At 26.1% G+C, this 12,674-nt stretch overlaps 1 protein-coding gene across 1 annotated transcript in view; it reads right to left on the bottom strand.

Moving 5' to 3' along the window:
- CFAP54 (cilia and flagella associated protein 54) overlaps positions 1-12,674 on the bottom strand; it is a 397,088-nt gene that overhangs the window by 43,409 nt on the left and 341,005 nt on the right. The window contains exon 67 of the mRNA XM_034934266.2: positions 3,689-3,763. Within this exon, the coding sequence (XP_034790157.2) occupies positions 3,689-3,763 (75 nt within the window). The remainder of the gene's footprint in view (positions 1-3,688; positions 3,764-12,674) is intronic.

Below are 12,674 nucleotides of genomic sequence, written 5' to 3'. Positions count from 1 at the left end.
TTCTTACAGGATTCAACAATAATCCAAATTACAGACAAAGAAAATAATACCTTTAACATTTGTCCTCTCCTTCTCTATAAATATTTCAAAACAAACTTGGATTCTAAAATTATTCTTAAAACTAGTTGACTAGGGGATGAATAATTCACACATGGAGGGTAAAACCATAGTGGGGATGATGATAATAATGATGATGATTATTATTATATAGCTAATATTTCCTAAACAATTATTTTTACTAGGCCTTATGACAAATACTGAAAATATATTATCTACTTTAATCTTCACAACAACTGTGAGAGGTTGGAATTTGTACTTTTTTACATATGAGAAAACTGAGGCTTAGAGAAGTTAAATAACTTGCCCAAGTTCACACAACTAACAAGACTCAAGGCCGAGATTCCAACCTAGACCTATCAGAAACCAAGGCCTATTGACATTATAAATTGTACATTTTATTATAACAAATTCTTTTTTATAACCTATATATATTTTTTTTTTTACAAAAGAAAAAGCTTTAAAGAACTTATAGTTCCATGTGGCTGGGAGGCCTCACAATCATGGTGGAAGGCAAGGAGGAGCAAGTCATGTCTTACATGGATGACAGCAGGCAAAGAGAGAGAGCTCATGCAGGGAAACTCCCATTTTTAAAACCATCAGATCTCATGAGACTTATTCACTATCAGGAGAACAGCACGGGAAAGAACCGCCCCTATGATTCAATTACCTCCCACTGGGTTCCCCTCATGAAACACGGGAATTGTGGTAGTTACAATTCAAGATGAGACCTATTTTTAACCACAATTTATCCAAAATTAGACTTAAGCTTGATTTTATTAACAGTGGTCTACCACAGTAAGTCTATACATTTCCATAATAAACAATTAAGTTCCCTGTTTAAAAAGTGGGAAAAGGACATAAATGGCCAAATGAATAAGTGAAGCAAAGATTAAATTTCAGATGTTCAAAACGAAAGGAAATTCAATTCAACTCAAGAACCAATGACCAAGAGATGTGGTGTACAAGGCACTGTAAGAACTCACAGATGAAGATAGCATCACCTCTGACCCCAGGAAGCTAATGAGCTAATGGGAAAAATACAGTATAATATTTCAGGTCTTACTTCAAATGTCACTTCCTCAGAGAAGTCTTCAGTCTTCCCTGACCACCCTATCTAAGCTGTGACCCCATTCCCTGTCACTCTCTGTCACAGGGACCAGCAAACCTTTTCTGTAAAGGGTGACATAATAAATAAGTTAGGCTTTGTAGGCCATACAGTCTCTGCCAAAATTACCCAACTCTGCTTTTGTAGTGTGAAAGCAACTATAGATCATAAGTAAATGAATTAACAAGGCTGTGTCCAATAAAACTTTATTTATAAAACAGGCAGTCACCAGATATAGCTCATAGGCTGTAGTTTGCTGACCCCTACTCTAACATATGTTTTCTTCCTGTATAGCACTTAACAAAATCTAAAATTATCTCATTTATTGATTTGTTTACTGTCTATTTCCTGCCACAAAAATAGTAGCTCTAGGAGAGTGGAATCTTTGTTGCTGGTTCACAGCTAGCTCTTCAGTGCACAGAAAGGAGTTTCTGACACAGAGATAGTTCTTCTAAACATCTGTCAGCTGACTAAATGAATAAATACCATTTTGCTAAAGGAGAAACACGAATGCCAACCAACACAAGAACTATACTTAGCCTTACTAACAATAAAAATACAATAATGATATACTATTTTCCACTTGTCACGCTTTCAACCATTAGAAGAGGAGGAGGAAAACTAGTGTAGATGGGCTGGGCTCAGCGGCTCACACCTGTAATCCCAGCACATTGGGAAACCAAGGCAGGTGGATCACTTGAGGTCAGAAGTACAAGACCAGCCTGGTCAACATGGTGAAACCCTATTGCTACTAAAAAAAAAATTAGCCAGGTGTGGGGCGCTTGCCTGTAGTCCCAGCTGCTCGAGAGGCTGAGGCAGGAGAATCACTTGAACCCAGCAAGTGGAGGTTGCAGTGAGCCAAGATCACACACACCACTGCACTCCAGCCTGGGTGACAGAGCAAGATTCCATCTCAAGAAAAACAAAAAACAAACCCAAAAAACTAGGAGAGATGAATACGTGGGTAAATGGTCCTCTCATCTACTATTGATAGGAGAGAAATGTTGGTGCCACATTTCTGGAGGATTAATTTGCTGTAATATATCAAAATGTATATACCAATTTTAAAATGGGTGAATAATTGAAGAGATATTTATCTAAAGAAGATATGCAAATGGTCAATAAGCCCATGAAAAGATGCTCAACATCATTAGTCATTAAGGAAATGCAAATCAAAATCACAATAAGATACCACTTCACACCCACTAGGATGACTATTATTAAACACACACACACAAACAGAAAATAAAAAGTCTTGGAGAGAATGCAGAGAAATTGCAACCTCTATGCATTGTTGGTGGTAGTATAAAATTGTACAGCTGCTCAGGAAAACTGTTTGGAAGTGCTTCGAAAGGTTAAACATAGAATTACCATATGATTCAGCAATTGTGCTAAAGATTTGAAATCAAGCCTTCAGATTTGTACACTAATGTTCATAGCAATATTACTTACAATAGCCAAAAGTGGAAACAACCCAAATGTCCAGTAACAGGTAAATCCATGAAGAAAAGTGGTATATACATACAATGGAATATTAGTCAATCTTAAGAAGGAATAAAATACTAGGACATGTTACAACACGGATAACTGTGAAAACATTATGCTAAGTGAAATAAGTCAGACACTAAAAGACAAATATTGGATGATTCTAATATAAGATACCTAGAATAGACAAATTCGTAGAGACAGAAAGTAGAATAGAGGTTATCAGGAGCTGGGGTGGTGGGGGAGGAGGAATTGAGGAGTTATTCTTTAATGGATATAAAGTTTCTATTTGGAATGATGAAAAGTCCTGGACAGTGATAGACAGTGGTGACGGTTGCACAACATTGTGAATATACTTAAGGCCACTGAACTGTACACTTAAAATGGTTAAAACTTTAAATTTTATATTATATATATTTTATAATAAAAATGTACGTATACTTTTTTACTCCAAATCCAATCCCTAAGAATTAATTCTGAAGAGGTAATACAGAAGAATGAAATATGTATGTACTAGGATCAATCAACTGCAGAACCCATCAATAAAGATCTAGCTATGTAAATGGCACCTGACACAACAAATACGTAAAAGAAACCATTATGCAGGCATTAAATATGACAAAGTAGACTTTTCACACAAAAATTATCGATAAAATTATTATTCGATGAAAAAAGCAAGTGACAGAATGCATGTAAAGTATGATACCATTGATATAAAAATTCTAAAGTTTATCTGTACATAGGGAAAATTCTAGATATACTCTAAATATTAATAGGGGTTATTCTGTGAATTGTAGATTTGAGGTGACTTTAAAAATTATCCTCTTTATAGTTCTTTGTATTAGTTGAATGTTTTTTGAACACAGAATTTTTTTAACCAAAATAATGTGTTATTGTAAACTCATGTTTATCACTTTTTCACATTAATAAGGAGGGTTAGGCCCTTGATACTTACAATTAGATGTTTTCTATATTTCCATTTCATAGCAATAATACTTGTGAGTGAATTAGATACAATTTTAAAGGAGAAATACATACCTCAGATAGTGGTGTTGGCTCTTTATCATTCAAAAACAGAGATGCTATTTCAGAGCAGCATTGAATAATCATGTCCTAGAAATAAGAAGATAGTAATACAGTGAGGTTGATATTATTAGAAACCTAAATATTACCTATTTAATTATAAACTATTTCATTTGTCTTTTCTTGATCATTACCTAACCTTTGTTCCCAGGATAAGACAGAGGGCTCAGAAATCATAACCCCTTAAGTAATTAGGCTTTTTTGAATTGTATCTAATTGTACAAAATAAGATTTTGAAAATAATTATTTTTCTAAATAAGGTTTTGAAAAATTACTTTTCTTCTGAGAAGAGAGCCCTGGAATGAAGAGTTTCAGATCCCTGAAAGGGCTTGCAGCGGAGAAGAATGACTGGGAATTATGGAAGACAGGGGAAGAGCGAATGAAAAGGAAGAGAGTCAATAGCATGATGACACTGCCCACAGCCCTGCTGCATGGATGCAGCCATGTTCATGGGTGGACACCCAATCCACAAGGGACCTACCCATAAACAAGCTGAATCTGTCAGATTCCCTATCATACGATTTTATGTAAGGAAGAACAACAGAAGAGACATACAATCAGTATTGACTGCATGAGCTGAAAGGTCCACATGCGGAGTTGGAGAAGGCAGCCATGAGGCCAATGTGGGAGAAGACAGAGGAGAAGATAGAGATGAGTGAGAACCCACGCCACCTGCAGGACTGAGCACAGTCTTGGCTCCTGATCCGCCAGTTCAAATTTCTGTGAGTCCACTGTTTCAGGTTCCAGTCTTTGTCTATGCATGACCATACTCAACTCATGCTGACAAACACTACCTCCCTACCAAACCTAAATGACTTGCATTAGTGTAAGTAGTTTTTTCCTCTCTTACAACTGAAGAAGTCATAACTACATAATTGTCAGAGATTAACTATGCCTACTTGACAATGTTGCCAGTGTCTGGTACTGAAGGAAGCAAAAATTTGCTTTTCTGATAATATATATAATATATAATTATATATTAATAATATATTAAATATGTAATTATATATTATATAATATATTATTATGTATTATATATAATTATATATTATATATACTTATATATAATATAATATATTAATATGTATTATATATAATATATATAAATTATAATATATTATATATATTATATATAATAATATATATTATTCTTATACATTATATATATTATTATATATAATATATAATAATATATATTATAATATATAATATATCTTATATATGATATATAATATACATGATATATCATATATAATATACATAATATAATATGTTAATATGTATTATATAGAATTATATATTATATATAACTATATAATATTATATATTAATATGTATTACACATAATTATATATTATATATAATTATACATAATATATTACTATGTATTATATAATTACATTTAATATATAATTATATATGATATAATACATTAATATGTATTATATAGAATTATATATGATATAATACATTAAAATGTATTATATAGAATTATATAGTATATAATATATTAATATGTATTATATATAATTATATATAATATATAATTGTATATTATATAATATATTAATATGTATTATATATAATTATATATAATATATAATTATATGTTATATAATATATTAATATGTATTATATAAGAATTATATATTATGTAATATATTCTGTTATATATTAATTTATATATTAGAATATGTAATATATTATATATTATATATTTTTATATAATATATTTAATATATAATATATTTAATATATAACATATATCATGATATATTATTGTATAATATTTATATAATACATATAATCTATATTATATATTATATATTGTATATAAATTATATATATAATTAATATATTATATATTATATATACAAATTATATATAATCAATATATTATATATTGTATATATTATATATAATTCGTATATTATATATTATATTATATATAATTCATATATTATATATTGTATATTATATATAATTCATATATTATATATTGTATATTATATATAATTCATATATGATATATTATAGATAATTCATATATGATATATTATAGATAATTCATATAATATATATAATAGATAATTCATATAATATATAATAGATAATTCATATAATATATAATAGATAATTCATATATTACATATAATAGATAATTCATATATTATATATAATATAGATTACATATTATATATAATATATGAATTATCTATTATATATGATATGTAATTCATATATCATATAGTATATATGATATGTAATTCATATATCATATATTATATATGATATGTAATTCATATATCATATATTATATATGATATGTAATTCATATATCATATATTATATATGATATGTAATTCATATATCATATATTATATATGATATGTAATTCATATATCATATATTATATATGATATGTAATTCATATATCATATATTATATATGATATATAATTCATATATCATATATTATATATGATATAGAATTCATATATTACATAGTATATATGATATATAATTCATATATTATATATTATATATGACATATAATTCATATATTTTATATTATATATAATATATAATTCATATATTATATATTATACAATATATAATTCATATATTATGTAATATATAATATATAATTCATATATTATGTAATATATAATATATTAATTATATATAATATATTAATTATATATTATATATAATATATAATTAATATATTATATATAATTAATATATTATATATAATATATAATTAATATATTATATATAATATATAATTAATATACTATATATAATATATCATTAAATATTATATATAATATATGATTAATATATAATATATAATTTATATATAATTAATATATTATATATGATGTATAATATATAATTAATATATTATATATGACGTATAATATATAATTAATATATTATATATGACGTATAATATATAATTAATATATTATATATGACGTATAATATATAATTAATATATTATATATGACGTATAATATATAATTAATATATTATATATGACGTATAATATATAATTAATATATTATATATGACGTATAATATATAATTAATATATTATATATGACGTATAATATATAATTAATATATTATATATGACGTATAATATATAATTAATATATTATATATGACGTATAAGATATAATTAATATATTATATATTACGTATAAGATATAATTAATATATTATATATTACGTATAATATATAATTAATATATTATATATTACGTATAATATATAATTAATATATTATATATTACGTATAATATATAATTTATATACATAATTAATATATTATATATTGTACATAATAGATAATTTATATATATAATGAATATAATATATTATATATTATATAGAAATCATATATAATTAATATAATATGTAATATATACTATATTTAATATATAATATATTCTATATTAAATATACAATTTATTCTATATTAAATATATAATTTATTCTATATAAAATATATAATATATTCTATATAAAATACATAATATATTATATATAAATATATAATATATTCTATATAAAATACATAATATATTATATATAAATATATAATATATTATATTAAATATATAATATATTATATATCAAATATATAATATATTATATATTATATATAATATATTATAGATAAAACATATAATATATTATATATTATATATTATATATATTTTATATATTATATATTATATATATTTTATATATTATATATTATATTATATTATATATATCATATAATATAATATATAATATAATATAATATAATATATGATATATTATATAATATATAATATATTATATATTATATAATATATAATGTAGTATATATTATATAATATATAATGTATTATATATTATATAATATATACTACATTATATATTATATAATATATAATACATTATATATTATATAATATATAATGTATTTTATATAATATATAATGTATTATATATTATATAATATATAATGTATTATATATTATATAATATATAATGTATTATATATTGTATAATATATAATGTATTATATATTATATAATATATAATGTATTATATATTATATAATATATAATGTATTATATATTATATAATGTATTATATATTATATAATATATAATGTATTATATATTATATAATATATAATGTATTATATATTATATAATATATAATGTATTATATATTATATAATATCATATATTATATTATATATTATATAATGTATTATATATTATATAATATATTATATATTATATAATATATAATGTATTATATATTATATATATAATATAATACATTATATATTATATATAATATAATATGATATATTATAAAAAATATATATAATATATAATATATTATATAATATAATATATTTTATATAATATATTATATTATATTATATATAATATAATATATTATATATGTAATGTAATATATTATATTATATTACAATATATTATATAATATAATATAATATAATATATTATATATTATATAATATATTATATATATATTTCATGACATATAATATATTATTTACATATTATATATTATATAATATATAGTAAATAACATATATGGTATATTATATATTATGTATTACATATATGTTATATATTGAATATATATAACTATATATATTCAAGAACATATATAGAAGACTATGTATATTCAATATATATATTGTCTTCAATATATATATACATGTCTTGAATATATTTGTTAAATTGAATTGAATTATCTATGGTTTTAGAACCCTGAAATTTGGCCTTTTCCTTGTTTTTGCATTTGTTTAAACTTAGATATAATGGAGTTTTGGGGCTTTGGGTTCAGGTGTTCAAGTTTGCTTTGTTATTTCAAGGTTTTAACCAGTATTGCTTAGTTATTTAAAAATTAATGTACTTTTATCATTTTAGTATTCTAAATGCTGGTAAATGCGTGTATATATAAATATATTTTTATATCATTAATGTATATATTAATATATTGTTATTCATTAATTTATATATTAATATATCATGTTATATATTAATTTATATATTAATATATTATGTTACATATTAATGTATATGAATATATTCTGTTATATAGTTATATATGAATATATATTAATATATTCTGTTACATATTAATTTATATATCATATATTATATTATATATTAATTTATATATTTATATATTATAATATGTAATATACAATATATTATATAATATGTAATATATATCATGATTTATTATATAATGTGATATTTATATATTATGTAATATAATTAATATTATATATAATATATAACATTATATATAATATACAATATACATAATAATATATAATATTAATATAATATATAATCTATATCGTGATATATATTATATATAATATATTATAGCATGATATATATGATATATAATATATTATAGCATGATATATAATACATAATATATATTATAGCGTGATATATATAATATATTATATTACACATAATATGTAAATAATATATAGTATATATAATTATTATATATAAAGATACAATATATAATATAATTATATATATTATATATTTATATATAACATATAGTAAATAATCTATAATATTATATAATATATAATTATATATGTTATATATGTTACATTATATATAATATATATCATATGTTTTATTATATATAGTATATATGTTATATTATATATTATATATGTTATATTATATATAATATATATGTTATATTATATATAATATATATGTTATATTATATATTATATATGTTATATTATATATAATATATACCATGTTAAATTATATATTATATATCATATGTTATATTATATATTATATATCATATGTTATATTATATATATTATATATATCATGTTTTATTATATAAAAAATATATATCATATGTTATATTATATATAATATATATCATATGATATATGTAATATATATAATATGTTATGTTATATACAATATATATAATATCTAGGATCCTAGATGTGGGAGAGAATATATATATATATTATATCTATATATAATATCTAGGATCCTAGATGTGGGAGAGAATAATTCTGAGTAGTAGAAACATGGAAGACTTCCTGGAGGAAGGCTCATAAGAACTGAGCCTTGAAAAAAATAGTGCAACTTCAACTGGTAGAGATTGGGGACCAGGGCACTGTGGGGCGCGTAGGGTAGGGGGAGTCACACATAAGCAATGAACAGGTGACATTCAAGGAACACAAGGAATTTGCTGATATGGTGATATGATCCTCATTGCAGGTGTGTATAGGAACCATGGCAGTGAGAGTTCTCACCGGAGAGGTAAATTTTTAACAGGTCATGTAAAAGTAAGGAATTTGGATTTTATTGTATAGAGAATAGAGCAGGACTGGACTGAGGGAATAATGGTAGAGATTGCTTTGAAAAGATAATTTGACCACAGTTTAAAAGTGAACTGCACTGGAAAGAGAGAAATCAGCTAGGACACCACTCAAACAGTTTGGGTAGGAAGTGATCACAGCTAGAAGTGGGTCTAAAAATGATGGAGGACAGGCACTAGTCAGGGTACACCAGTGTCCTGTGCTGATCTTGCCAGGCCCCTGGTCCACTTTTCCAGATAGAGGGGAACACACATCCACTCCTATACACCCCTTATTTATCTGTATTTCCAATTGAGTGCTTAGGTAAGGTATGCTTTCTGTCTAAATAAAAGATTTCAACAACAGCATGATGGGTTATTGTAAGGATTTCATTAAGAGCCATGAAACAAAATGACACTGTCTATGTCATTAATCAATTCACATCACAGATGAAGAGAGCAATGCTACCTGAAAAACACCTTGCCCTGCTTCAGCTCAACATTTTTCAAACAGAAATTTTGCTTGAATGACATCCTTTTAATCTGGCATTACTTGAGGTAAACCGCATACACATGTTCTGAAATTGGCTGACTGGAGGTTGGGGCTGTGAGTTCCTTGTGTGACCTTGCTGCCACAGAGATGAAGAAGGGGAAGGCAGGGAGCTTGCCTGTCCCAGCCAGAAAGCGGTTGGATGCATGCATGCTGCAGCTAGCGAGGGGCTGAGAGGGCACAGAATGACCCTTGCTCAGTCTTTGCCACTTCTCCCTTAAAAAGAACATCTGCTATTTCTATGAGCAGTGGCTCTCTGAGTGACTTCAAGATATTAAAGCCAATTCTTAGATTTAGTTGAAATCATCGTTTTCCTTCATCTATAATATGGGTGGGGGGAAAAAACTTCCTAAGTTGCTTTCCAGCCTCCAAACTCTTGCTTCCCTCATCTCTCCTTCACATGCCACCATGATTATCTTGGCAAATCATAGGGTGGATCATGAGCTGCCCTTCCAGGTGAGGTGCTGCCCCTACCTTGTCCTAGCCCCCAAGATCCAGCCCTGCTTTCCCACAGCCCTCTCTTACAGAACAAAATCCTTTCACCATTTATCCATTCAACATCAATCAAATTTCTCCTATAGGCTACGAAGGAGGAATAGGAGATGAACAAAAGACAGAGAGCCCATAAGGAGTTCATGGCCTAGTGAGGGCAATTGGAGAGACAGACTCCTACTGCACTTGGTGGTGAGATCAGAGCAGAGGAAGCACATAATTCCACCCAGCCTTCCTGAGCCATCTCCCACTACATTCACCCTGTACTTCTGCCACAGCAGATGTCTTATTGTTCCCTGAATATGAGATTCAGTTCCATGACTTCATATCTCATCGCTTGCTGTATCCGCAGTCTGGAATGAGTTTTCTCCACAGGTCTCCAACTAGAAGTTTCACAAACTATTAAGGAAGCACTAAGGTTCAGTTACTGGGCTAGATATTGGCGATATAATGATGAATAAGCCCTCTGAGCAAAGGAATTCACAGTCAAGAGAGAGGAAGAGACAAGTAATCGGCTAATTGCCTAACTAATACAGGATATTTGGGGATGCAAGGAAACATGGCCTTAATTTCAGTCTAGAAGGGCTAGAAAATGCTGTGTGAGCTATTTAAGCAAGCACAAAGTCTAGCTCAACTTTCTCTCTCAAAACACACACACACAGACAACACACACACACACACACACACACACACACACACACGATCTATGTAAATGAGACTTTAAATACAATCAGTTAGAAGAGTTTGCATCAGTAACCCCACTGCCAAGAAGGAAGGATTCTACAACTCTACCTGTCTATACAGTGCAGAATGTAGATAATGGGGAAATAGGAAAACTGGAAGAAGTCACAGGTACTAAGTTGAACGACATAGTAAATTGCTGAGCCAGACTGGGAAGGAGAAAAGAAACAAAAATCTGTACATAGACTGAGTTGGAGGAAAAGGTGTAGGAGTTTGAGCCAAATGAGACAGATGTTAGAGAGCTGCTATGGATGCCAGAGAGCTATGAGAGCAAGACAGCTGGGGAAAAGAGGATTTACAAGAAACTTTTCTGTGTATTCTAAAGGATTCCCCCTGGGATGTTCCTATAAGAGACTGGAAAGATTTAGATTATTTTCAATGGTTTTGGACATCAGACTGACTGCCACACTTTCTTAAGACAGAGCTACTGGGTGGCTGGGCTCATTAGGAATGACATCTGGGTACCTATGGCCATACTCGTACATTGATTAAGCTCCTCTGTGACAGGGACCTGGTTATATTGATTTCTGTATATTCTCACCTCCTCAAGCCTGGAAATAGTTTGCACATAATAGTTCCTCAAAAAGAATTTGTGAATTGATGCTAATTTCCAATTGTATCTTGCTCTGTGTTCTCACAGTACTTTAATAGTTGGGATATACTCCCTTTATATTAATTTTAATTGTCTTACAATCAGGCATTTCATAAATGTTTGCTGAACTAACCTTAGGTGACTTGGCAAACATATTCT

Source organism: Pan paniscus, chromosome 10, assembly GCF_029289425.2.
Source record: "Pan paniscus chromosome 10, NHGRI_mPanPan1-v2.0_pri, whole genome shotgun sequence".
NCBI classification, from domain to species: Eukaryota; Metazoa; Chordata; class Mammalia; order Primates; family Hominidae; genus Pan; species Pan paniscus.
Note: the sequence above shows the minus strand (reverse complement) of the source record. Positions and strands in the feature narration are given on the sequence as shown.